Source organism: Muscardinus avellanarius (genome assembly GCF_963383645.1).
Source record: "Muscardinus avellanarius genome assembly, chromosome: 11".
In the NCBI taxonomy this organism is placed as follows: Eukaryota; Metazoa; Chordata; class Mammalia; order Rodentia; family Gliridae; genus Muscardinus; species Muscardinus avellanarius.
In genome coordinates, this window is record NC_137797.1 from 28,109,006 (window position 1) to 28,132,439 (window position 23,434).

The following is a 23,434-nucleotide window of genomic DNA, read 5'->3' on the forward strand; positions in this document are numbered from 1 at the left end:
TTTATTGTTTTGCCTCTATATGTCACCCGTCCTTTTGTTCTCACTGCTTTTAAGATTCCTTCCTTGGTCTCTATGTTGGTCATTTTGGTTATTATGTGGTGTGGAGTGGTCCTTCTTTGGTCCTGTCTCAATGGAGTTCTGTATGCCTCCTGGACATGAAGATCCAAGTCTCTTTCCATGCTTGGAAAATTCTCTGAGATTATTTCTTTGAAGAGATTATGGATGCCCTTGGTCTGTACCTCTATCCCTTCTTCAATGCCTATTATCCGTAAGTTAGGGCGCTTCATATTATCCCATATTTGCTGGATGTTTAGGTTTTGTTGCTGTAAAGATTTCTGTATATCGCTGACCGTGTTTTCGGTTTTGGATGTACTGTCTTCTAACAGTGATATTCTGTTTTCCATTTCATCTAATCTTCCAGAATTTCTTTCTATTGCTGTCTTCATTTCACTTATTGACTCTTTCATTTCATTCCAGACCTCTTTCTGATTCTTTCTTAGTGTTTCTATCTCATCTTTCATTTCCACTAGACTTGTTTTAAATCCTTTCATTATATTGTAGATCAAGATTCGGAACTCCCCTTCTTGCATTTCTAGAAGGTCAGTATTCGTGACTTCTGTCGTTTCTCCACTATTCCTGGTTCTCTTATTTTCACTGTTCTCAGGCCTGTTCTTCTGTTGTCTTCCCATTGAAGTGGTACGGATTGGTTGATGGTGGAGTAGCTGGCAGCCCAATCAGAAGCTCTGACGGGCTGGTAGTTCTTCCATATCTGGTTCTCCGTAGGCTGTAGGTCCGACGCAGAGGTGACTCCTAGGTCTCGGTGCTTCCTAGGTCTCTGAAGGAGCTTTTGGATTTTGTTGCCACGTTGGTGTAAGTCAGGTCCCGGGGCTGCGGTTTGGGCTGGAGCTCTGCTGGTGCTGGGTGGGGGTTGTGCTAGAGCCTGGTGCTGCAGCCTCTGAGAAGCTGCTGGCTGGTGCAGGGCCCTGGCTGGGCTGGGGCTGGGCTTGGGCTGGGCTGGGGCCGGAGATGGTAGCAGCCCAGGGGGCTCTGGAAGGAGCAGAGCCCGAGCCTCAGGACCCCAGGGCAGCTTACCGGCGGCTGTAGGTCTGGCGCAGAGGTGACTCCTGGGTCTCTGTGATTCCTGGGTCTCCGGACGAGCTTTCAGATTTTGTTGCCACCTTGGTGTAAGTCAGGTCCCGGGGCTATGGTTTGGGCTGGTAGCCTGCGTATCGGCAGCCTGCCGGCAGCCCAGCTATAGCTGCAGCTGATCCAAAAATGCGGGCTTTTTTTTTTTTTTTTCCTTCCCCTCCTGCAGTTCAAGGTTCCTGGTTTTCTTTCAGCGAGGTTCCTGGGTCAGTTTTGGTTTCTGAGCTATATTTATTTTGTTGGTTGAGACACTGCTTTCTTGTTAGTTGAACTCTATTTATTTCAACTACTGAGAAGTGCTGTGTCCCTCTGTCGCCATTTTGAATCTTCCCTCTAGAAAATTTTTTTTTTTTTATTTTTTATTTTTTATTTTTAATTAATTTATTTTTTAAATTGGTGCATTGTAGTCATATATCAATCACATTGGAGTACAAGACTTGAGAGGATATACAAGCACACATCATCCAATTAGCCCTCCTCCAGCCCCCATCCCATTCCCTCCCCCTCCCTCCATCCCACACTTCTTTGGTGATTTACTTTGATACATTTGTTTATGTACCTCCTGCGTTTTAAAGAGGCTCCATCCTCCAGTATTACATACCCTCTGGTCACATTAGTTGCTTCACTATAGGGCCCTTTCTATAGCTCAACCTCTTCCTGTTGCCCTTTTCCTCCTAGTTATTGCTGATTAAGAGAAGAGTCTGATTTATATTTTCTGCGATATTTCTCTGTGCATGCTGCGTTGCAAGTACCAATCCCACTCTTGATGGTCCCAGTAGTGGCCTGGCTACTCAGTGGACTGATCCAGATCTCGCTGGCTCAAGCAGCGGCCTTGCCTCATGGGAGGCCCCAGTTCTGGTCTCGCTGGCCCCTGAACCGGTCTAACCCCTAAGCTGGCTTTGGTCCCGACCTTGGAGGCCGCAGGAGTGAACTTGCCTCACGCCAGACTCCGATGCTGGCCATTGGCCCCTGCACCGGTCTAACCCCTTGGCAGGATTCCAATCCCGGCCTCGGAGGCCCCAGCACCGGCCTAGCCTCATGGCAGGCTCCAATGCCGGCCTCTTGGCCCCAGCACCAGCCTAACCCCTCGGCAGGCTCCGATCCCGGCCTCGGAGGCCCCAGCACTGGTCATGCCTCAAGGCAGGCTCCGATGCCGGCCTCGCTGGCCCCAGCACCGGCCTAACCCCTCAGCAGGCTCTTATCCTGGCCTCAGAGCCCCAGTACCGGCCTTGCCTCACGACAGGCTCCGATGCCGGCCTCGCTGGCCCCAGCACCGGCCTAACCCCTTGGCAGGCTCCGATCACGGATTTGGAGGCCCCAGTACCGGCCTTGCCTCAAGGCAGGCTCCGATGCCGGCCTCACTGGCCCCAGCACCAGCCTAACTCCTCGGCAGGCTCGATCCCGGCCTCGGAGGCCCCAGCACTGGTCATGCCTCAAGGCAGGCTCTGATGCTGGCCTCGCTGGCCCCAGCACCGGCCTAACCCCTCGGCAGGCTCTTATCCTGGCCTCGGAGGCCCCAGTACCGGCCTTGCCTCACGGCAGGCTCCGATGCCGGCCTCGCTGGCCCCAGCACCGGCCTAACCCCTCGGCATGCTCCGATCCCGGCCTCGGAGGCCCCAGCACTGGTCATGCCTCAAGGCAGGCTCCGATGCCGGCCTCGTTGGCCCCAGCACCGGCCTAACCCCTCGGCAGGCTCTTATCCTGGCCTCGGAGGCCCCAGTACCGGCCTTGCCTCACGGCAGGCTCCGATGCCGGCCTCGCTGGCCCCAGCACCGGCCTAACCCCTTGGCAGGCTCTTATCCTGGCCTCGAGACCCCAGTACCGGCCTTGCCTCATGGCAGGCTCCGATGCCGGCCTCGCTGGCCCCAGCACCGGCCTAACCCCTCGGCAGGCTCTTATCCTGGCCTTGGAGGCCCCAGTACCGGCCTTGCCTCACGGCAGGCTCCGATGCCGGCCTCACTGGCCCCAGCAGCGGCCTAACCCCTCAGCAGGCTCCGATCCCGGCCTCAGAGGCCCCAGTACCGGCCTTGCCTCAAGGCAGGCTCCGATGCCGGCCTCACTGGCCCCAGCACCGGCCTAACCCCTTGACAGAATCCGATCCCGGATTTGGAGGCCCCAGCACTGGTCATGCATCAAGGCAGGCTCCGATGCCGGCCTCGCTGGCCCCAGCACCGGCCTAACCCCTCAGCAGGCTCTTATCTTGGCCTCGGAGGCCCCAGTACCGGCCTTGCCTCAGGCAGGCTCCGATGCCGGCCTCGCTGGCCCCAGCACCGGCCTAACCCCTTGGCAGGCTCCGATCACGGATTTGGAGGCCCCAGTACCGGCCTTGCCTCAAGGCAGGCTCCGATGCCGGCCTCACTGGCCCCAGCACCAGCCTAACTCCTCGGCAGGCTCGATCCCGGCCTCGGAGGCCCCAGCACTGGTCATGCCTCAAGGCAGGCTCTGATGCTGGCCTCGCTGGCCCCAGCACCGGCCTAACCCCTCGGCAGGCTCTTATCCTGGCCTCGGAGGCCCCAGTACCGGCCTTGCCTCACGGCAGGCTCCGATGCCGGCCTCGCTGGCCCCAGCACCGGCCTAACCCCTCGGCAGGCTCTTATCCTGGCCTCGGAGGCCCCAGTACCGGCCTTGCCTCATGGCAGGCTCCGATGCCGGCCTCACTGGCCCCAGCAGCGGCCTAACCCCTCAGCAGGCTCCGATCCCGGCCTCAGAGGCCCCAGTACCGACCTTGCCTCAAGGCAGGCTCCGATGCCGGCCTCGCTGGCCCCAGCACCGGCCTAACCCCTCAGCAGGCTCTTATCCTGGCCTCGGAGGCCCCAGTACCGGCCTTGCCTCAGGCAGACTCCGATGCCGGCCTCGCTGGCCCCAGCACCGGCCTAACCCCTCGGCAGGCTCTTGTCCTGGCCTCGGAGGCCCCAGTACCGGCCTTGCCTCACGGCAGGCTCCGATGCCGGCCTCGCTGGCCCCAGCACCCCCCTAAGCCCTCGGCAGGCTCCGATCCTGGCCTCGGAGGCCGCAGCACTGGTCATGCCTCACGGCAGGCTCCGATGCCGGCCTTGTGGCCCCAGCACCGGCCTAACCCCTCGGCAGGCTCTTATCCTGGCCTCGAGGCCCCAGTACCGGCCTTGCCTCAAGGCAGGCTCCGATGCAGGCCTCGCTGACCCCAGCACCGGCCTAACCCCTCGGCAGGCTCTTATCCTGGCCTCGGAGGCCCCAGTACCGGCCTTGCCTCACGGCAGGCTCCGATGCCGGCCTCGCTGGCCCCAGCACCGGCCTAACCCCTCGGCAGGCTCTTGTCCTGGCCTCGGAGGCCCCAGTACTGGCCTTGCCTCACGGCAGGCTCCGATGCCGGCCTCGCTGGCCCCAGCACCGGCCTAACCCCTCGGCAGGCTCCAATCCCGGACTCGGAGGCCCCAGCACTGGTCATGCCTCAAGGCAGGCTCCGATGCCGGCCTCGTTGGCCCCAGCACCGGCCTAACCCCTCGGCAGGCTCTTATTCTGGCCTCGGAGGCCCCAGTACCGGCCTTGCCTCACGGCAGGCTCCGATGCCGGCCTCACTGGCCCCAGCACAGGCCTAACCCCTCAGCAGGCTCCGATCCCGGCCTCAGAGGCCCCAGCACTGGTCATGCCTCAAGGCAGGCTCCGATGCCGGCCTCGCTGGCCCCAGCACCGTCCTAACCCCTCGGCAGGCTCTTATCCTGGCCTCGGAGGCCCCAGTACCGGCCTTGCCTCACGGCAGGCTCCGATGCCGGCCTCACTGGCCCCAGCACTAGCCTAAGCCCTCGGCAGGCTCCGATCCCGGCCTCGGAGGCCCCAGCACTGGTCATGACTCAAGGCAGGCTCCGATGCCGGCCTCACCAGCCCCAGCACCGGCCTAACCCCTCGGCAGGCTCTTATCCTGGCCTCGGAGGCCCAAGTACCGGCCTTGCCTCATGGCAGGCTCTGATGCCGGCCTCGCTGGCCCCAGCACCGGTCTAACCCCTCAGCAGGCTCCGGTCCCATCCTCGGGGGCCCCAACACTGGCCTTGCCTCACGGCAGGCTCCGATGCCAGCCTCGCTGACCCCAGCACCGGCCTAACCCCTCAGCAAGTTCCGGACCCGACCTCGGAGGCCCTAGCACAAGCCTTGTATCATGGCAGGCTCCAATGCCGGCCTCGCTGGCCCCAGCATCGGTCTAACCCCTCTGCAGGTTCCAATCCTGGCCACGGAGGCCTCAGTAGTGGCCTTGCCTCACAGCAAGCTCCGATGTCGGCCACTGGCCCCGGCGCCCGCCTGACCCCTCAGCAGGTTCCGATCACTGTCTCTGTGGTTATTATTTCAAAGGTTCCAGTTGTAATGTATCAGATCTCTGCCTCCCCCGAATATTGACCACTGGCATTGCCACTGCCTCCACCGTTTCAAATCCTTCCCAGGCTCTTTTTCCACTCTGAATGTTGTCCAGTGTTCCTAAGCATGCGTGATGGTAGCATTCGACATTTGGTGTAATTTCTCCAAAAAAATAAAGTTGGTAAGATCCGGTTTCTGCTTCTCCTGAATACAAGTCTCCACCACCATCGCAGAGAACTCTTTCAACACCGCATTTCTCCTTGGTCTCCGCTAAACTCTCTCCTTATATGTGATGTCTGAGATTCTTACCAATATAGAGAAATAGCAGTCCTCTTTCACGGCGAATTTTTCCATAAGTTCCAGTGCATTTAGATAAGTTTTGTCTGCATCTCCAGTGTCCTGGCATCCATAACGGCTTTCTTACCACCTCTCAGATATTTTTCTTTATCTTTTTCTGTTCTGGGCCCGGTTTCTCCAGGGGTCTGGCGTGCTACTCGCAGTTCGGCCCGGGGCACAGAGTCCTGCGACCCGGGCCCCAGCTGGCGTGACCCACGCGCGACCCCTGCCCAGAACCCAGCATCTTACTGGGCCTGGTTTCTCCAGGGGTCTGGCGTGCTACGCGCAGTTCGGCCGGGACCCAGAGTCCCGCGACCCGGGCCCCTGCTGGCGTGCCCTGTGCTCGGGCCCCCGCCCAGAACCCAGCGTCTTACTGGGACTGGTTTCTCCAGGGGTCTGGCGTGCTACTCGCAGTTCGGCCTGGGGCCCAGAGTCCCGCGACCCGGACCCCATCTGGCGTGCCCAGCCCGCGACCCCCGCCCAGATCCCAGCGTCTTACTGGGTCCGGTTTCTCCAGGGGTCTGGCGTGCTACGCGCAGTTCGGCCGGGGCCCAGAGTCCCGCGACCCGGGCCCCAGCTGGCGTGCCCTGTGCTCGGCCCCGCCCAGAACCCAGCGTCTTACTGGGCCTGGTTTCTCCAGGGGTCTCTAGAAAATTTTTAAAGTTATTTTTTTCGAGAAGGATTTCAGAGATAAACCTGTCACTCATGATATCCTAAACTAAAAAGAATTCATGAACTAATGGTGTGAAAGAAGATATCTTCATTTTATGAAAAAGATAGCAGTATGCTTTCTTGATGCATTTGGCTCTAAGAACGTGTTAAGGTTGAGACTTCATACAGATGAGGTGCTGAAGTTGCGTGTAATCATTATTCTAAAGTGAGTCAGCTTGCGCCTTCCGCCGAAAGAACTGGACAGAGGCACAGCTGAGATGGCAACAAGACTGTTGAAACTTTTTGGCTTCGGCAGAAAGGAGATACAGCCCTGACCAGAGAGCGTCCTGCTGGCTCCCAGGACAAAGAAGGATGGTAGGGGTAGACTAGAGTTTAGGAATGTTAACTGGCTAAAGGTACATTTCAAAGACATTTTTAGCTGGCCAATCATCCTGGTGCCAAATATTACACATCCCCAGTCCTTGTTGCTTCCTATATAAACATCTCTGTCTTGCGATAAGGATGAATTGCTGTAGCTATTAGAAGAATACATAGGTGGGGAGTGGAAGAAAATGCAAGTCACGCCAGGCAGTAAGGTAAAGTCCCTGGGAATGTGCTGTCCTGATGACTCCTCACTAGTTTTTTCCTTGATGTTGTTTGTCCTGGGAGAGCTATGGCGAGGTGTCCTGGCCTTAATGATACACCTGGGCTTTTGAGACTAGTAAGACTGTTGGAGAATTAGTGAGTGGGGGGGTAGGGAAAGGTAAGTATCACGCTCTTAACAGCTAATGATATAGGTGGGAGAACAGGGAAATGCACACACAGTGCTTTGAATAGCTACCAAGCCATGATTTCAGGTCCAGAAGAGCATTTGTTCTTTGTCCCTGTGGTGTCCACGACTGCCTCAAGACTGGTGTGTGTTTGTTACGTTATTAGGATTCTAGTATTATTCTAAAAGTGGTAATGAAGGCAACGCAGAGTTGTTGGTACAGGAACTGGTAAACTGGTTTGAGTTGAAGAACCAAGAATAATTCAGTGGGAAAATATTAAATTCTCAGGAGATAGAGGAGTAGGAGCCCTGCTTTGCATGAAAATCCAGTAAAGTGACAGTGCATTGTAACAAGGTGCTGAGCTGAGATTCTTCCATCATGCTATTTTTATATGGTGATACTGGGGATTGAACCCAGGGCCATTCTACCTCCAAGCTACACCACCAGACCAACTTTATTTTTTATTTGGAAATGCTCTCACTAAGTTGAGGAGGGCCTCACTAAGTTGCCGAGGCTGGCTGTGAACCTGTGATCCTCCTGTCTCAGCCTCCCAAGTACTTGATTATAGGTGTGCGCCACAGTATCCGGCTCTATAATGCTTTTAAAATTGACTGAGATCTTCCTTGACTCTTATGGCTCAGGTGAGAAGCCAGCATTCCTGTGGCAAAAAAAAAAAATTTTCCTGGGTCCCCGAGGATGCCAGTTTACCTCCTTTTCTTCCTCCCTTCCTTCCTTTTTCTTGTAGCACTGGTTGCACAAAATTGATAATTTGCTCTGGTTCTGGTCTTTATCCTGATATATACATCAGTAGACATCATGAATTATGTTAAAATACTTTCATTTTGTCCTCCTGGCTTCTGAAGTTCTAATTGTCAGTCCTGCTTTAGTACCAGATGGTCCTTTGTCTAAAATATCCCAAGTTTTCTGATTTCTCAGATTGCTGTGGATTCACATCAAACTAGACAGAAGTCTCTCAAATTAAAATGAAATTACCTAACAGTAGGAATTCTCTAGGATTGGTTTTGGCAGTCTTTTAGAAGGCTTTGTGAAAATTTACTCTTCAACGATTTTTATGCAAGAAAGTTGAGAAGATCTCAAAGCCCAATCTTTTTACATGTAAAAATTTCAAATGTTTTAAATATTCAGTTAGTATAACCTTGGGAACTGACTAGACTTCCATATGCACCATCTCTTCTATTAAATGGTGTCAGTAAAAGTACCGACCTCATAGAGGTATGAGGATTTAGCAAATTAAAATTAAAAAGTGCTCAGATGAGTGCTTAGCAAAGACGGGCTGGTCTCCACAGGGCATGCGGCCATGCCTGCCCCATCTCCATCTAGCTCCTACCATTCACACTGCTTCATTGCTTCGTTTTCTGATTCTCTTTTCCTGGCTCTCTTCTCCCCTCCCTCCCTCCCTCCCTCTACCCTTCCTTCCTTTCCTTCTTTTTTTCCTCTCTTATTCCTTCTCTCCCTTTTTTTTTTTTTTTTTTTTTTGTGGTACTGGGGGTGGAACCCAGGGGCTTTTCTACCTCTGGGCTATATTCCCAGACCTGTTTTATACTTTTTTTTTTTTTTTTGAAACACGGTCTCACTAAGTTGCTGAGAACCTCGCTAAGTAGCTGAGGCTGGCTTTTACCCTGTGCGATCCTCCTGTCTCAGCCTCCCAAGCGCAGGGATTACAAGCGTGCGCCACCACGCCCGGCCCGCCTTTTCTTTTTTAAATTAGTTGCCATTATTTTTCTTTTATTACCTCTACTAGCAAGGGTAACTCTTATTGCCTGAGTAAGGTATTTATCTTATTATCATTATTTTTCTCAATCTGATTAGAATTCTTTAAAACACTGAATGTCACCTCATTCCCAACCGTTTTTTATAATGTCATCCCTTGATCTTTCTATAACTATTCTGAGGGCGAGTATGCAGCTCTAAGAACTGCCCTCCCCCAAGTATACATGTCTAAGAAAAGCCAAGGAATAGACAGAAATAACTGTTAACTTATTTATTCCCAAATAAATTAAAATATGGACTTTGATTATATAATTTAAATGATACCATCTCAGTATTAATGATAGATATTTTTATATAAAACATACCACACCATTAATTTAGGAAGAATCAATTATAGTGCATAAAGGTAAATGGAAGAACATTATCATAGTATTGATGTTATTGTTTTTGGAGAAATATAAAAAGTTGATTTATTGGTGTGTGTGTGTGTGTGTGTGTGTGTGTGTGTGTGTGTGTGTGTGTGTTACTGGGAATTGAACCCAGGGGCATTCTCCCTTTGAACTACACATCCCAAGCCCTGTTTTATGTTTTTATTTGTAAACATGGTTTCACTAGGTTGATAAGAGTGTTACTGCCTGCTGAGACTGTCCTCAAATCTGTGATCCTCCTTGTGTTAGCCTCCCAACTACTGGAATTACAGGTGTGCTCCACCATACCTTTCTTTCTTTTTCTTTTCTTTTTTTTTTTTTTTTGTGGTATGGGGGGGGGGCATGAAACCCAGAGGCTTTTTACCTCCAGGCTATGCTCTCAGACCTATTTTATATTTTATTTGGAAACAGGGTCTCACTAAGTTGCTGAGAGCCTCACTAAGCAGCTGAGGCTGGCTTCGAACCTGCGCGATCCTCCTGTCTCAGCCTCCCAAGCGCGGGGATTACAAGTGTGCGCCACCACGCCTGGCTCTTAATCTAGTGATTTTAAGACTAAAAATTGAGAACTTGAAACTTCATTTGCAAAATGTTTGCCATAATTCGTGATGCATGGTATATACTCATTAATGTATTCCAACCATTAGTGCCCGACTGCAGTAATAATAGTGCTGATTAACAAAATATACTTCTTTGAATCCTGTTAGCAACTGTGGGATTTAGATAATCATCCTTACCATTTTATTTTAGCCCAAGGCCACACAGCTAGCAAATGTTAGACCCAGGGTTTAAATCTAAGAAGTCTGGCCATGCTTGGAGTAATAGGGACTGGATTTACTTTAAGGCTCCAACTAAAACTGAAACAAAATATAGAAAGCAGTGTTCTTTTTTTTAAACCCATAACATTTCCATTGATGAAGTGGTCCCTATATAACTAAGAAGTTGTATGTATCTATACATATATGGCGCACGCTTGTAATCCCAGCATTTGAGAGGCTAAGACCAGAGGATTGGGGTTCAAAGACAGCCTCAGCTACTTAGTGAGGCCCTTTGCAACTCAGACCCATTTTCAAAATAAAAAATAAAAAATAGGGTGGAGGTGTAGCTCGGAGGTAGAATGCCCCTGGGTTCCATCCCTAGTACCACCAAAAAAAAAAAAAAAAAAAAAAAAAAAGAAAAAGAAAGAAAGAAAGAAAGAAAAAAAGAAAGAAAGCAAGCTATCAATAAGAAGATACATTCAAAACATAAAGTAAGGCTGGGTACAGTGGTACACACCTGTAATCCCAGTACTTGAGAGGCTGGGATAAACAGGAGGATTGTGGATTCTAGGTCAGCTTAAAAAATTTAGCAAGGCCCTCAGGAGTTTAGTTTCAAAATTAAATAAGTAGAATAGGGCTAGGGATGTAGCTTGGAGGCAGAATGCCCTGGGTTCAATCTCCAGTACCAAATAAGTAATTAATTAGATAAAAATTTTAAAATATTTAAGCAACCAACAGGAAGGCAAGAAAAAGAAAGCAGAGAAGAAAAGAAAAATTGATTTATATTGTTATAGTACATGTAAATGGCTTAAGTACAGAAATTCTAAGTTGAAATTTACAGAGTAGCTTTAAAAAAGCCCCACTGTATGCTGTCTACAGGAAACCTCAAATATAAATAGCCATCAATTAAAAGAAAGCAGGAGTTAACTATGTGAATAGAGTAGATTTCAGAGCAAAGAAAATATATTTGTCATTATATTTGCTAATCAAGAAAGGGCAAGCTGGGTGTGGTGACGCACGCTTATAATCCCAGCATTTGGGAGCTGAGACAGGAGGATCGAGGTTTGCAGACAGCCTCAGCTACTTAGTGAGGTCCTTTGCAACTCAGTGAGACTCTGTTTCAAAATAAAGAATAAAAAATAGGGCTAGGGGTGTTTCTCAGAGGTAGAATGCCTCTGGGTTCCATCTCCAGTACCGCAAAAAAAAAAAAAAAAAAGCAAAAAGAGCTAAATCTACAATTTCTACATTTCATTCAAGCTATGATATCAGTCATATCAGAGTAAATCCAGTTTACTGTGGAATTCTTCATTCCTGCTATGTAATAATATATAATGACAAAACTTGACCAAGACAAAGGAATGTGTATGCACCAAAAGAGCATCAAAATATGAGAAGCAAAGATGAAAGAACTTATGAAAAGAGACAGCTTCACAACTAGAGTCGGTAACTTCACACCCTGTCTCAGCACATTATAGGACGACTAGAAAATCAGCAAGGATATAGAAAAACTTGACAGTGCTCTGACCCAATGCAATCTAATTAATCTAACCCAGACACGTTCTCTTAAAAGTGCCCACTGAATATACTCAAGATGGACAATATTCTGGGCTCTAATGTACCTCGGCAAACTTGTAAAACTTGAAATCATATAGGGTGAGTTCTGGAAGCCCTTCTACCTCCGGACTACACTCCCAGACCTATTTTTACATTTTTATTTGGAAACAGGGTCTCCTAAGCCAGCACGCGTGGCTGGCTTCGAACCTGCGCGATCCTCCTGTCTCCGCCTCCCAAGCGCGGGGATTACAAGCGTGCGCCACCACGCCGGCAAGAGGGAAATTTTTAACATTTAAATAATTTGAGTTCAAAAGGAAAATTTCACTGCAGAACTTTTCATGATAATGCATTTCAAAAATACATTAAAATGAACATAAATAGTTTTTCAACACAGCTAAAGCAATGCTGAGAGGGAAATTTATAGAGCTAAATGATTACCTTAGAAAAGGGAACCACTAAGTCAATTTAAGATCTGTTCTTAAGAACCAAGAAAAAGTCTATCAGAATAAAACTAAAGCAAAGCAGAAGAAATTAATAACAATAAGGTCAAAGTCAAACTGAAAGCGAAAACAACTGAGCAAGTCAATGAAACAAAGCTAATTCTTTAAAAAGATTAATAAAATGACAATTCTCTAGGAAGATAAAACAAAAAGACAAGAGACACAAATTAGGAATGAAACAGTACATCTCTCATGACCTTGCTGACATTAAAAGGGTTAAAAAAAATCCTGTGAACAACTCTACTAGTATAAATTTGGCAGTGCAGTTTAACTGGATCAGTTCCTCAAAAGGCACAAACTATCACAACTACCTAGCATGCGCCAGGCCCTGGGTTCAACTCCCAGGGTCTAAAAAACAAAATTCCCAGTAAGGATGACTTTATTAGATAAGTCTACTAAGTGTTGAAAGGACATTCAAGATCAAATCTACAAAGACAGATGTTACCACTGGGTAGACAGTGTCAGTTGAACACAGGATCTCTTATTCCTTACAGTAATTCTTTGTGAACCTATTATCTGAAAATACAAATTCCAATTTGAAAAAAGCAATGGGAGTGTGGTTTGTGCAGAAGAACAAAGATAACATTGACAACATACTTCTTTTTGGAAATAATGCAAGCCAGAAGAAAATACAACTTTAGTAGTATCTTTAAAATACTAAAAGAAAAAAATGCTAGGCAGTTTGATTTCAGATGTTCACTAATTTCCCTCTGCTGTGTCATAAGAGTCAAAAACAAAGGTGGGTGCAGTAATCAGATGAACTACTTCTCTTTGTAGGCCTTTGGGAACTAGAGTGGTGTTATCTACCTCTGAGAAGGAAATCATCTATTCTTTCTAATCCATGATCTGTTTCTGTCCCTTTTCTGTACTTCAACTTTTAGAAAAGTAAAATTGGTTAATATATTGTATTACCCAGTCGAGCAAGTTTTTATTGTAGAAGAGTGTAAAGGAAATGTAGATACCTGCAATACAGGCAGATATGGTTAAATGCCATAGAAGATAAGTTCAGAAAAAGCAAGCCCTTTAGAAATATAGAAAAAAACTGAGAGCAAAACAAATAAAGGACATCAAGCAAAATGGCTTGTGGGTCCCATTAAGAGTGGGGGTGAGGAAAGAGCAAAGGGTGTGCCTCGGATCTGTGCCCAGACGAATGAGACCCATGGTGGCACTGCGGTGACTAATAGAAGAGGCTCCTTGACTGCTGAGGGCTTGTGTTTGCCTGTCTGTTGGGTTGTATCCCTACTTCCTAAAACCATGCTAGCTGCATAGCAAGTAGCCCACAAATATTTATTTTGTGGCTGAATACATACACAGAATTTAGAAGGCAGTGACCAAGTTATCACCCAGTCTTAGAGCTGCAGCTCTTCAGTATCTCACAGATACCTCTCAAAACTTCTGGAGAAAGCAGTAATACAGGAAGCATGCTAGTTGAGAACATTAGCTGTGTGACCCTGTATGTAAAAAGCGTACTGCAAGAGAAGTTAGTGTTACTGTTGGTTTTACATGTTGAGCACTTAGCTTGGTGTATTCACTTGAGGGAGCAGTATTGCCTGCACCTGAGTTACACATTGACTGCTAACCTTAGATGAATTACTACACTTCTAGTGATAGAAGTATTGAACAGTATTTGGGGGCCTGGGTATAGCTTAGTGGTAGTGTTCACCAAATATGCACAAAAGCTATGGGCTCAACCCCTGGAATTCCCAAACAACAACAGCAAAAGCCCTGTGTATGCTGAGCATGGTGGCACACATCTATAATCCAGTACCTGGGAGGCTGAGATAGGAGCATTGCAGGTTTGAGACCAGCCTCAGTTACAGCCTCAGGGGAGACCCTGTTTCAAAATAAAAATTAAAAGGGCTGGGGATGTACCTTGGAGGTACAGCACCCTTGGGATCAATTCCTGGTACCAACAGAGCAAAACAATGTGTGTTTCAGTTACCTTATGTGAAAGTAATGATCATTTACCCCAAGCTCTTCATTTATACTGAGGCTAGGGTGAAAATGTAACTTGTACAAAGTTACGCAGGGAGCTGAAGGAAAAAAAAAAATGGAGGAGAAAAGGTAAAGGATCAAACCCCTTGAGGATAATGGCTGTATGTGAGGAATGGGAGGAGAAATAAGACTTGTTAGTTGAGCTTTTGAGGGCTTACCGCCAAGTGTTTATGGGTACCTTCACGGATAAGTTTTGTTCTGGGGGGATGAGGGGAATTGCATGTTGGCTATCTCTAGAGTGTTCCCCTTGATGTCTTTTAGTTCACTGTGTCCTAAACTAAACTTGGAGTCACTACATGGTAAAAATTGAAAATGTTCTTAGTTGAACCTCTCATTTTGCAGATGAGGGAAACATACCCTCTCCTTGAGATGGACGTCTTGTACTTCCTAGACTTACTGATATCTCTGAGCAGTCACTTCTCTTGAGCAATTTTTGCTCTAATCTCAAAGCACTTTTCTTCTGTGTTCTTTTGGGTTAGAGCAAGCCTCCAAAGTACATCCTGGCTACGAGTCCCTGGTCTTGCTTAGATCAGTCATTTCCAATTTTCTGTTGATTGACTGTGGTCCTAGGATTAAACCTAGGGGAGTTCTACCTCTGAGCCACACCTCTAGCCCTATTTTATTTTTTAACTTGAAACATAGTTTCATTAGGTTGCCAAGAGTCTCACTACATTGATGGGGATGTCATCCTTCTATCTCAGCCTCCCAAGTACTGGGATTACAAGTGTATGCCACCACACCCGCCTCCAATTTCCCTTTTAAACAGCTGCATTCTCCGCTTCTGTTGATTCATATGAGGTAACTCAATATATAAAAAGAAACTTAACATGAGAAGCTGATGGGGCTGGCGGTACGGCTCAGAGGTAGTGTGCAAAGGTATGTGCAAGGCTCTGGGTTCATTCTTGAACGGTGCGAAAAAGCTTATGGTTAACAACAGAGGTGGAGTTGGTGGTGGTTGGGTACAGATAGCAGGAGAGATAAAAGTAAAATGGAAAGTTCTTGTCCTATCCTGATTGCTTGGTCTCCTCCCTAGGAAGGAGGAGTCTCTGAAATGCCTGATATTGGGAAGCCCTTTGAAAGCCAAATTATTCTGGGGCCCACAAGAGTCTGCTCTACAAGTTCTCTATGACTCCAACACATAGCCTGGACTAATAGAACTGAAAATCACCAGAGGTTCCCAAACATACACGGCCGCACTTCAGAAACTAAAAAAATAAAAACCAAAATCTACCTCCTTTAAACAGATAAACAGACTTTCCTTTCCTTTGTGTCTATATTTCGTTTCAGCACTCTCCAGGAAGGGGCAGTATCACCCACTTTGGGAATGTGAATTAGGCCATCATTACAATTCAGATTTTAATATAAATATTCAGCTATCATTACAAAACTTTAACCATATTTGTAAGTATTTACATGGAAAGTAGATTTTGTGTGAATTAGTAGCTTTGAAATCATTTTACTAGTATAGATGTAGCCCAAGAATTAGAATCATGTGAGGAAAATCTTAAGGGTAGCCAGTATATTGGTCTTACACAAGCCCCTATCATTTATTTTCCAGTGAGTTTTAACCTGCTTGATGTATTTTTCAGTAATTATTGTTATAGTATTATTTATAATTTTGAATTTTAGGCAGTGGTTGATTAAGCCCTGTTCTCTACGCCATGGGGACAGAAGGAAAATAGGACAAAGCCTTGCCCTCAAATTTGAGTGGTGCTGAGAACAGAAGGAAGAACGTGACATATTAGAGTTTTTTCCTTTTTACTTCATTTCGCCACCTGAGCTTTCATATTGTGCAGTTTTTAATTTTAATTTACTGACTTGTAAAGCATGTTCATGACTGAAAATTCAATAATTTAAGCTTGCATGCTTTCTTTCAAATTATCATTAGATTGAAAGGCTGCAGAAAGATAAAGAAGAGCTGCATAACCAGCTGCTTAGTGTCGGTCTCACCAGAGACAACAAACAAGTGGATCAACTTGCTCGAGAAAAAGTCTATTTGTCTCAAAAATTAAAAGGCTTAGAGGCTGAAGTAGCAGAATTAAGGGCTGAAAAAGAGAATTCTGGTGCTCAGGTAGAAAACGTCCAAAGAATACAGGTGCGACAGTTGGCTGAGATGCAGGCTACGCTCAGATCCCTGGAGGTAAGGTTTTAATTGCTTCCCGGTAGACTCCGGCATAGTTTTAAAAAATACAATTGACGGGCCTTTGATTTTTACAGCATAAATGTATGTTCACCGATCTAATGCTGACGCATTTGTAGAGTCCCAGGAGTATGTATTTCTGTAAAGAAGAAAGCTATTGATTCATAAGCAATAGCTATGCTACCTCATTTACAAAGGAACATTTATTCTCTGGGGGACAAAGACACCTATCTGAAATGAGTTAACCCTTCTGATGCCACAGAATAGCATATGCGAAACTTTTCCAAATTTATTTGAGTTTCTCAAGACTAAACATCATCTCCAGTCAGAAAGAATAATTTCTTCTGAGCTCATGAAGTCCTTCGAGTGGGATTTAAAATTGCAAAATCCTAAGTCCTATTGGAACAGAAATACCATACTTATATATCTTACGACAGCCTTTTGCCAGAGTGATAGAATTTAACTTGTCTACTAACACAAGTTTGTACTGAATCATTTTTTCTTAGTCCATTAGGTTCATTAGAGCAGAGCGTTAGCAGAACCAAGCTAGTGCTTTTGTAGGTGTTGCCTTATGAAAACTTGGTTTCCATTTTATTCAGGCATGCTTACTCCTCCTAGTATTAGGTGCCTAACATACAGCAAGTAAACCAGGTTTTTTAATGTCTCGATTTATTTTGTCCTCTTAAATTTGCAATTCTCAGCCGGGCGTGGTGGCGCACGCTTGTAATCTCAGCATTTGGGAGGCTGAGACGGGAGGATCGAGATTCACAGACAGTCTCAGCTACTTAGTGAAACCCTATGAAGTCAGTAACACCCTGTTTCAAACTAAAGAATAAAAATAGGGCTGGGGGTGTAGCTCGGAGATAGAATGCCCCTGGGTTCCATCCCCAGTACCCCCAAAAAAAAAAAAAAATTCTTAAGCCTTCTTTCTTGGGGGGTGGGGGAGGGTTACTGGAGATTGACTCTAGAGGCATTCTGCTTCCATCCCTGTTTTTCATTGTTGATCTTGCTAAGCTATGGAAAGCCTGTGGCTGGCCGAGAACCTGCAATCTTCCTCAAGCATGAGCCGTCATGCCCAGCTAGGATTGTTTTGTGTTTGTTTGTTTGTTTGTTGTGGTACTGGGGTTGGAACCCAGAGGTTTTTCTTCCTCCAGGCTATACTCTCAGACCTATTTTATACTTTATTTGGAAACAGGGTCTCGCTAAGTTGCAGAGAGCCTCACTTAGTAGCTGAGGCTGGCTTTGAACCTGTGCGATCCTCCTGTCTCAGCCTCCCAAGTGCTGGGATTACAAGCGTGCATCACCACGCCCAATGGTCTTGTATTTGAATAATTTTTCTGAATTATTTATTGACTACAACAATCCTTATCATATTTAGCATACATAGGACATGAGATGTTATAAAACTCATTTATGCTTTAAATGCCAGAATGTTTTTAATTATTTTGAATATAAATATTTAAAAAGGATTTTAGTTTTTCCTCTGTAATGGAAGAGTACTTTGAGTATTACAAACCAAAAATGTTTTGACAACTTACAGACTTCATTAAGAATCTTAATTATATGATGAGGTCAAGAACTTTTTTGCCCATACTTCAAAAGGTGCAAATTAGCTGAGGATTTTTAATTCTTGACCCTCTCTCTTCCATGTTTTAATTTTTTTTTCCACGTCTTATCCCTGTCAGTGAGCTCTCTCATATCTTCTTATGCTTTTTTTTATAACTGCTGTGGACTCCCCTGCAAAAAAATGTTTGTTTTAATTATGTGAGCATTCAAAATAAATAGGTATCAAATGAAAAAATATATAAGCTTCATTTTGTTAGTGGCTGTTAATATATCTTTTGTCTAGATTACCTTTGTTGTATATTTCCTGTGGTAAATGTATTTTAAGTGAAATCTGCCAATTTGTTTCCAAAAACTCATGTTACTTTGGCACATGTTAATGTTGTTTAGGATTTGGATGATTTTTCTGTATTGTTGACATGACTTTTAATACTTATTTTACTTTGATATGATATAAAAATTCTGGACAAACTTTAAAGTATTTTGTTTTAATGAAAGGCTGAGAAACAGTCGGCTAAGCTTCAGGCTGAGCGCTTGGAAAAGGAGCTGCAGTCAAGCAATGAGCAAAACACTGTGTTGATCAGTAAATTGCATAAAGCTGACCGAGAAGTAAATACACTGACCAGTAAAGTAAGTCTTTTCCTTCTGTTTCAGTCTTGATGATACCAGATACTGTAAATGTTCATTTTTTCCCTGGTACTAGGGGTTGAACCTGGGCCTTGTGCATGCCAGGCACGTGCTCCATTGCGGAGTTATGTGCCCAGCTCGGTCTTGTTTTTTGTTTGTTTTCTTGTGTGTGTTACTGAGGATTGAACTCGGGCATCCTACCTCTGAGCTACGTCCTCAGCCCTATTTTATTTTTTATTTTGAAACAGGATCTCACTGAGTTGCTGAGGCTGGCCACAAACCTGTGATTCTCCTGTCTCAACCTCCCAAATACTACATACAGGTGTGGCAACCATGCCTGGCTAGACCATTTTGCTTGTGTGTTTTGAGACAGGATCTTACTAAGTTGCTCAGGCTCCTCTTAAATTTGCAATTCTTTTCACTTCAGCCTTCCAAGTAGCTGGAGTCATAGTTATACCACTTGCTAGAAATTTTAATGGTTTAGTTCTCCACATTGAAATCTTTTTTTTTTGGGGGGGGTGGTAAGTGGAGATTGAACCCCCCGGGGTGCATTCTACCTCGGAGCTGCACCCACAGTCCTATTTCTTTACATGTTCATTTATTCATTCATTTATGGTACTGGGAATTCAACTGAGAGGGATTCTACCTCTGAGCTACAACCTCAATCCTTTTTATGTTTTGTTTTGAAGCAGAACTTTGCTGGTTTGGTGAGTGTCTCACTGAGTTGCTGTAGCTGCTCTTGAATCTGCAATTCTCATGTCTCAGCCTCCGAAGTACTGGGATACAGGCATGCACCACCCCTCCCAGACTCTTATATTTTTTTATTTTGAAACAGGGTCTTACTGAGTTGCTGAGCATCTCAGTGAGTTGCTGAGACTGTCCTTGAACCTGCGATCCTCCTGTCTTAGCCTCTTAAATACTGGGATTATAGGCTTGCAATCACCATGCTGGGCTTGAAATCTTATTCTATTATCATTCTACCTTCCAAGAAACAAATGCATTGACATAAGATACACATTATTTTTCTTAATACTACACAATGGCAGAGAAATGTAATAGTTTTTCATGTTGAAATCTTTTTTTTTTTTTTTTTTTTTTTGGTGGTACTGGGTTCCTGGAAGCCCTTCTCCCTTCGGGCTGTGCTCCCAAACCTATTTTATATATATATATATATTTTTTTTTTATTTGGAAACAGGGTCTCAAGCCAGCGTGGATGATTTCGAACCTGCACGCTCCTCCTGTCTCCGCCTCCCAAGCACGGGGATTACAAGCGTGCGCCACCACGCCTGGCTTTGTTAAAATCTTTTTTATTCCATATTTTACCTTTCAAATTCATGAAGAATCGGACCAGTCCTTATCTCCTCCCTGTGATCACTCTAGTTCAAGCCATGGTCTCTCTAGGCTGAATGTTTGATACCTTCCTAGTGGTCTTTCTGTCCTGCCCATTCAGGGCTCCGTATGACTGGTGTCTGGACTCTCGGCATAGCCATCAGCATCCATCTTCCTCTTCACCGTTTCCTGCCTCACTGGTCTCCTCCCTGTTGAGGAGGCTTACTCCGACTGCCAGGCCCTGTGCCTGTGCCCGGCATGGTCTTTCCTCACATCAGCGTAGCTTGCCCCTTGCCTTTTTAAGATATCATCTAATTTGAGAGGCCTTTCTTATCTTTACTTGTAAGAATTACATCTTCCCTCTTGCTCTGCTTTCTGTATCTTCCTAACCTGCCTTTTGTCTCTTTATAGCTCTTAATACCACCTGATATATTTGATTTTTTTTCTCTGAAACATTACTGTCACTTTTTATAAAATGGGATACTACTATCAGAGATTAAAGGAGATAGTCTCTGTGGCAAAATTAAAGGAGATATATCTGGACATGGTGGTGCATGCATGTAATCTCAATATGTGGGAGGCTGAGAGAGGAAGATGTCAAGTTTTCAGCCAGCCCTGTTTACTTGGTGAGGATCTCCACTATGTAGGAGAATCTGTTTCAAACTAAAGAAGAAAAAATAGGGGTGGAGGTGTAGCTTGGAGGTAGAATGCCCTGGGTTCAATCCTCAGTACTGCCAAAATAATAATAATAATAATAATAATAATAATATAATAAATAATAATGAGATAAAACAAAGTACTTAGCATAAGGTCTAGCAAATGATTACTAAAGTAGTCACTGCTATTATTCAGTCTCGGTACATTTCTAAGAACTTGTACTTTAGAGTACCTCTGCTCTAGCCCTTTTTATTTTTTATTTTTGAAACTAAGTTGATTAGCCTTGAACCTGTGATTCTCCTGTCTCAGCCTCCCAAGTACGGGGATTACAGGCATGTGTCACATGGCTTTTTCTTAACTTTTGAATGGGGATAATAATACCTATTTTTTATGGATTTTTATGAATGTAAGTGGTGATTAAAATGATAACAGTAATGATTATATACTATTGATATTTTTAAATAAGAAAATAACATAAAGAATACAAAGTTTTTACCTCATGTATTGACCAATAACTAATGTTTTGTGTAACTCTGGGCAAGTCACTTGATATCATTGGGATCCCATTGATACTGTTGGGATCTGTTTTCCTCATAGGGGAAGTCTGCCGATCCATAAGAATCATTCCAGCCAACTATGATTGTGTCAATGTAGAGTGTATTAGGAAATAAGCTGATAACTTGATTGTTTCCTGATTAAGTAACAACTCATACATTCAGCAGATACAAAGTGAACGCCTATAGTGATAGAGTGTACACACACATGAAATGTGTGTGTGTGTGTGTGTGTGTGTGTGTGTGTGTGTGTGTGTGTGTGTGTATTTAGTTACCCAGGGGCATTCTACCTCTGAGCTACACCCCCAGCTGTATTTTTATTCTTTATTTGGAAACAGGGTCGCACGAAGTTGCATAAGTAGCTCAGGCTGTCCGCCAACCGCGATCCTCCTGTCTCAGCCTCCCAAATGCTGGGATTACAAGCTTGTGCCACCATGCCTGGCGCCACACACATGAAATAAAACAGAGTATAACTTAGGATACAAGGAATTCTCTCAAGCTTTTCTTCCAATTCCTATATAAACTGTTTTTATTTTATAAAATTATAATTGAGTACTCCATATTTATAACACATTGTTTTGGGCCTAAGTAGCCAGATTGGACTGCTGGAATAACTGAAGCTACAGATATAACAACAGGACATTGTATGCACTGGGCTTTTGCAGCAGCTTCTAATAGCTCTCTTTGGGCTCATTTTTTCCTGCAGCACATTTTACCCAAGTTCTTTTGCTCACTTGTGTGCTGACCCTGACTTCTCTTCTCTTTCCTTATACTCTTCTCTGTTACTCTTTCTTTTTCAAGTTAAACATAGGCATTTTCTCTGCGTCAAAGGAAGAACGGCAATTTAGTATAGTAGTAGCATTCGTTTCTCCATGCTTGTTTATTAGCACATATTGCTAGGAGTTGCCTGTTTTTAAAGGCACACTTGCATTATTTTGCATATAAATGGAATATTAAATACATCCTTCAACTTTACACGTAGCAACTCTCATTTGAAATTTTATATGTAAAAAGATTCCATGGAAGGATAAATTTTAAAATAATATTTCAAACATGACTGTCACAGTTTTCTTTGCAACTTGAAATTTTCATCAACATTTTGCACTTTTAGCAAATGGTTGTTTGCAATGCAAAGGAACACCTGGAGTGTGTTTGTCTAAGTTATTCAAATTTGCACATGTTTGTTAGGTTTCAGAACAAAGTTATGTTAGTGTCAGTGTTTTAGATTAAAAGGTGTTATCATAGATAGCCTGAAAATGATGACCTTAAAGACAGTTTTCATTCAAGAAGTTAAATTTTTCTAGTTATCTCATTAGAATTTTTCTTCTTGTTGTACTGGAGATTGAACCCCAAGGACATTTTGAGCTATATACCCCTAATCCTCCTTTCAGCATGCACGCGCTCTCGCGCGCTCTCGTGCGCTCGCTCTCTCTCTCTCTCTCTCTCTCTCTCTCTCTCTCTCTCCTTCTTTCTTTCTTTCTTTCTTTCTTTCTTTCTTTCTTTCTTTCTTTCTTTTCTTTTCTTTTTTTTTTTTTGCGGTACTGGGGATGGAACCCAGGGGTATTCTACCTCTGAGCTACACTCCAGCCCTATTTTTGATTCCTTCTTTTGAAACAGGGTCTCACTGAGTTGCAAAGGGCCTCACTAAGTAGCTGAGGCTGTCTGTGAACCTGCTGTCTCAGCCTCCTAAATGCTGGGATTATAAGTGTGCTCCACCATGCCCAGCTCCATTTTTTATTTTGAAACAGGGTCTCGCTAAGTTTCTGAGGCCTTGCAAAACCTCATTAGATTTTTTGATCTTTAGAACTCCAATAAGACAGTTGTAAGGAAGCCATCCCACAGAGTCCTGCTTATTAGCCAAGTTCACGAGTTATACTATCTCAGAACTTTGAAAAAAAAAATCAGAACTTTTTAAAGAACCATCTCTTTGGAATGTACATCTAGCACTTCTTTGATAATGCCTTTGGTTTTTCAACTATATTTTCTTTTCTTAGATTTTTAATTGTTTTTGTAGGCATGCATACGTCAACAGATCTAGATCTCTATAAAATACCTCGTGTTGCTATTTTTGATATTTATTAATGTTTTATCAGTAGTAATGCCTGAGTAGTTGTTTTTGTTGTGTCAAAAGCATAATAAAACACATTTATAATGTAAAGACTAAACTCTATGTGGAAAACATTCTCTGGAACGCTGGGTGGTTTGGTGCAGCAGAGTTTCAGAAGACAGTCTCTTAAAGTTTTATACAACATTTTAACATGTGCATTTTATTTAGGAGAAGATTCCTACTTTTCTAGGATTTGGGGAGCCTAATCACAACGAAGATTTAGAACCAAGGATCTAGAAGCAGAAAGGAAGTTTATTAATGGTTATGT

At 44.9% G+C, this 23,434-nt stretch overlaps 1 protein-coding gene across 1 annotated transcript in view; it reads left to right on the forward strand.

Annotated features, from left to right (window-relative positions):
* Window positions 1-23,434, forward strand: part of CEP83 (centrosomal protein 83) — a gene marked incomplete at both ends in the record, with an annotated part of 93,113 nt that overhangs the window by 32,684 nt on the left and 36,995 nt on the right. The window contains 2 exons of the mRNA XM_080706245.1: window positions 16,078-16,329; window positions 18,391-18,522. Of these exons, the coding sequence (XP_080562371.1) occupies window positions 16,078-16,329; window positions 18,391-18,522 (384 nt within the window). The remainder of the gene's footprint in view (window positions 1-16,077; window positions 16,330-18,390; window positions 18,523-23,434) is intronic.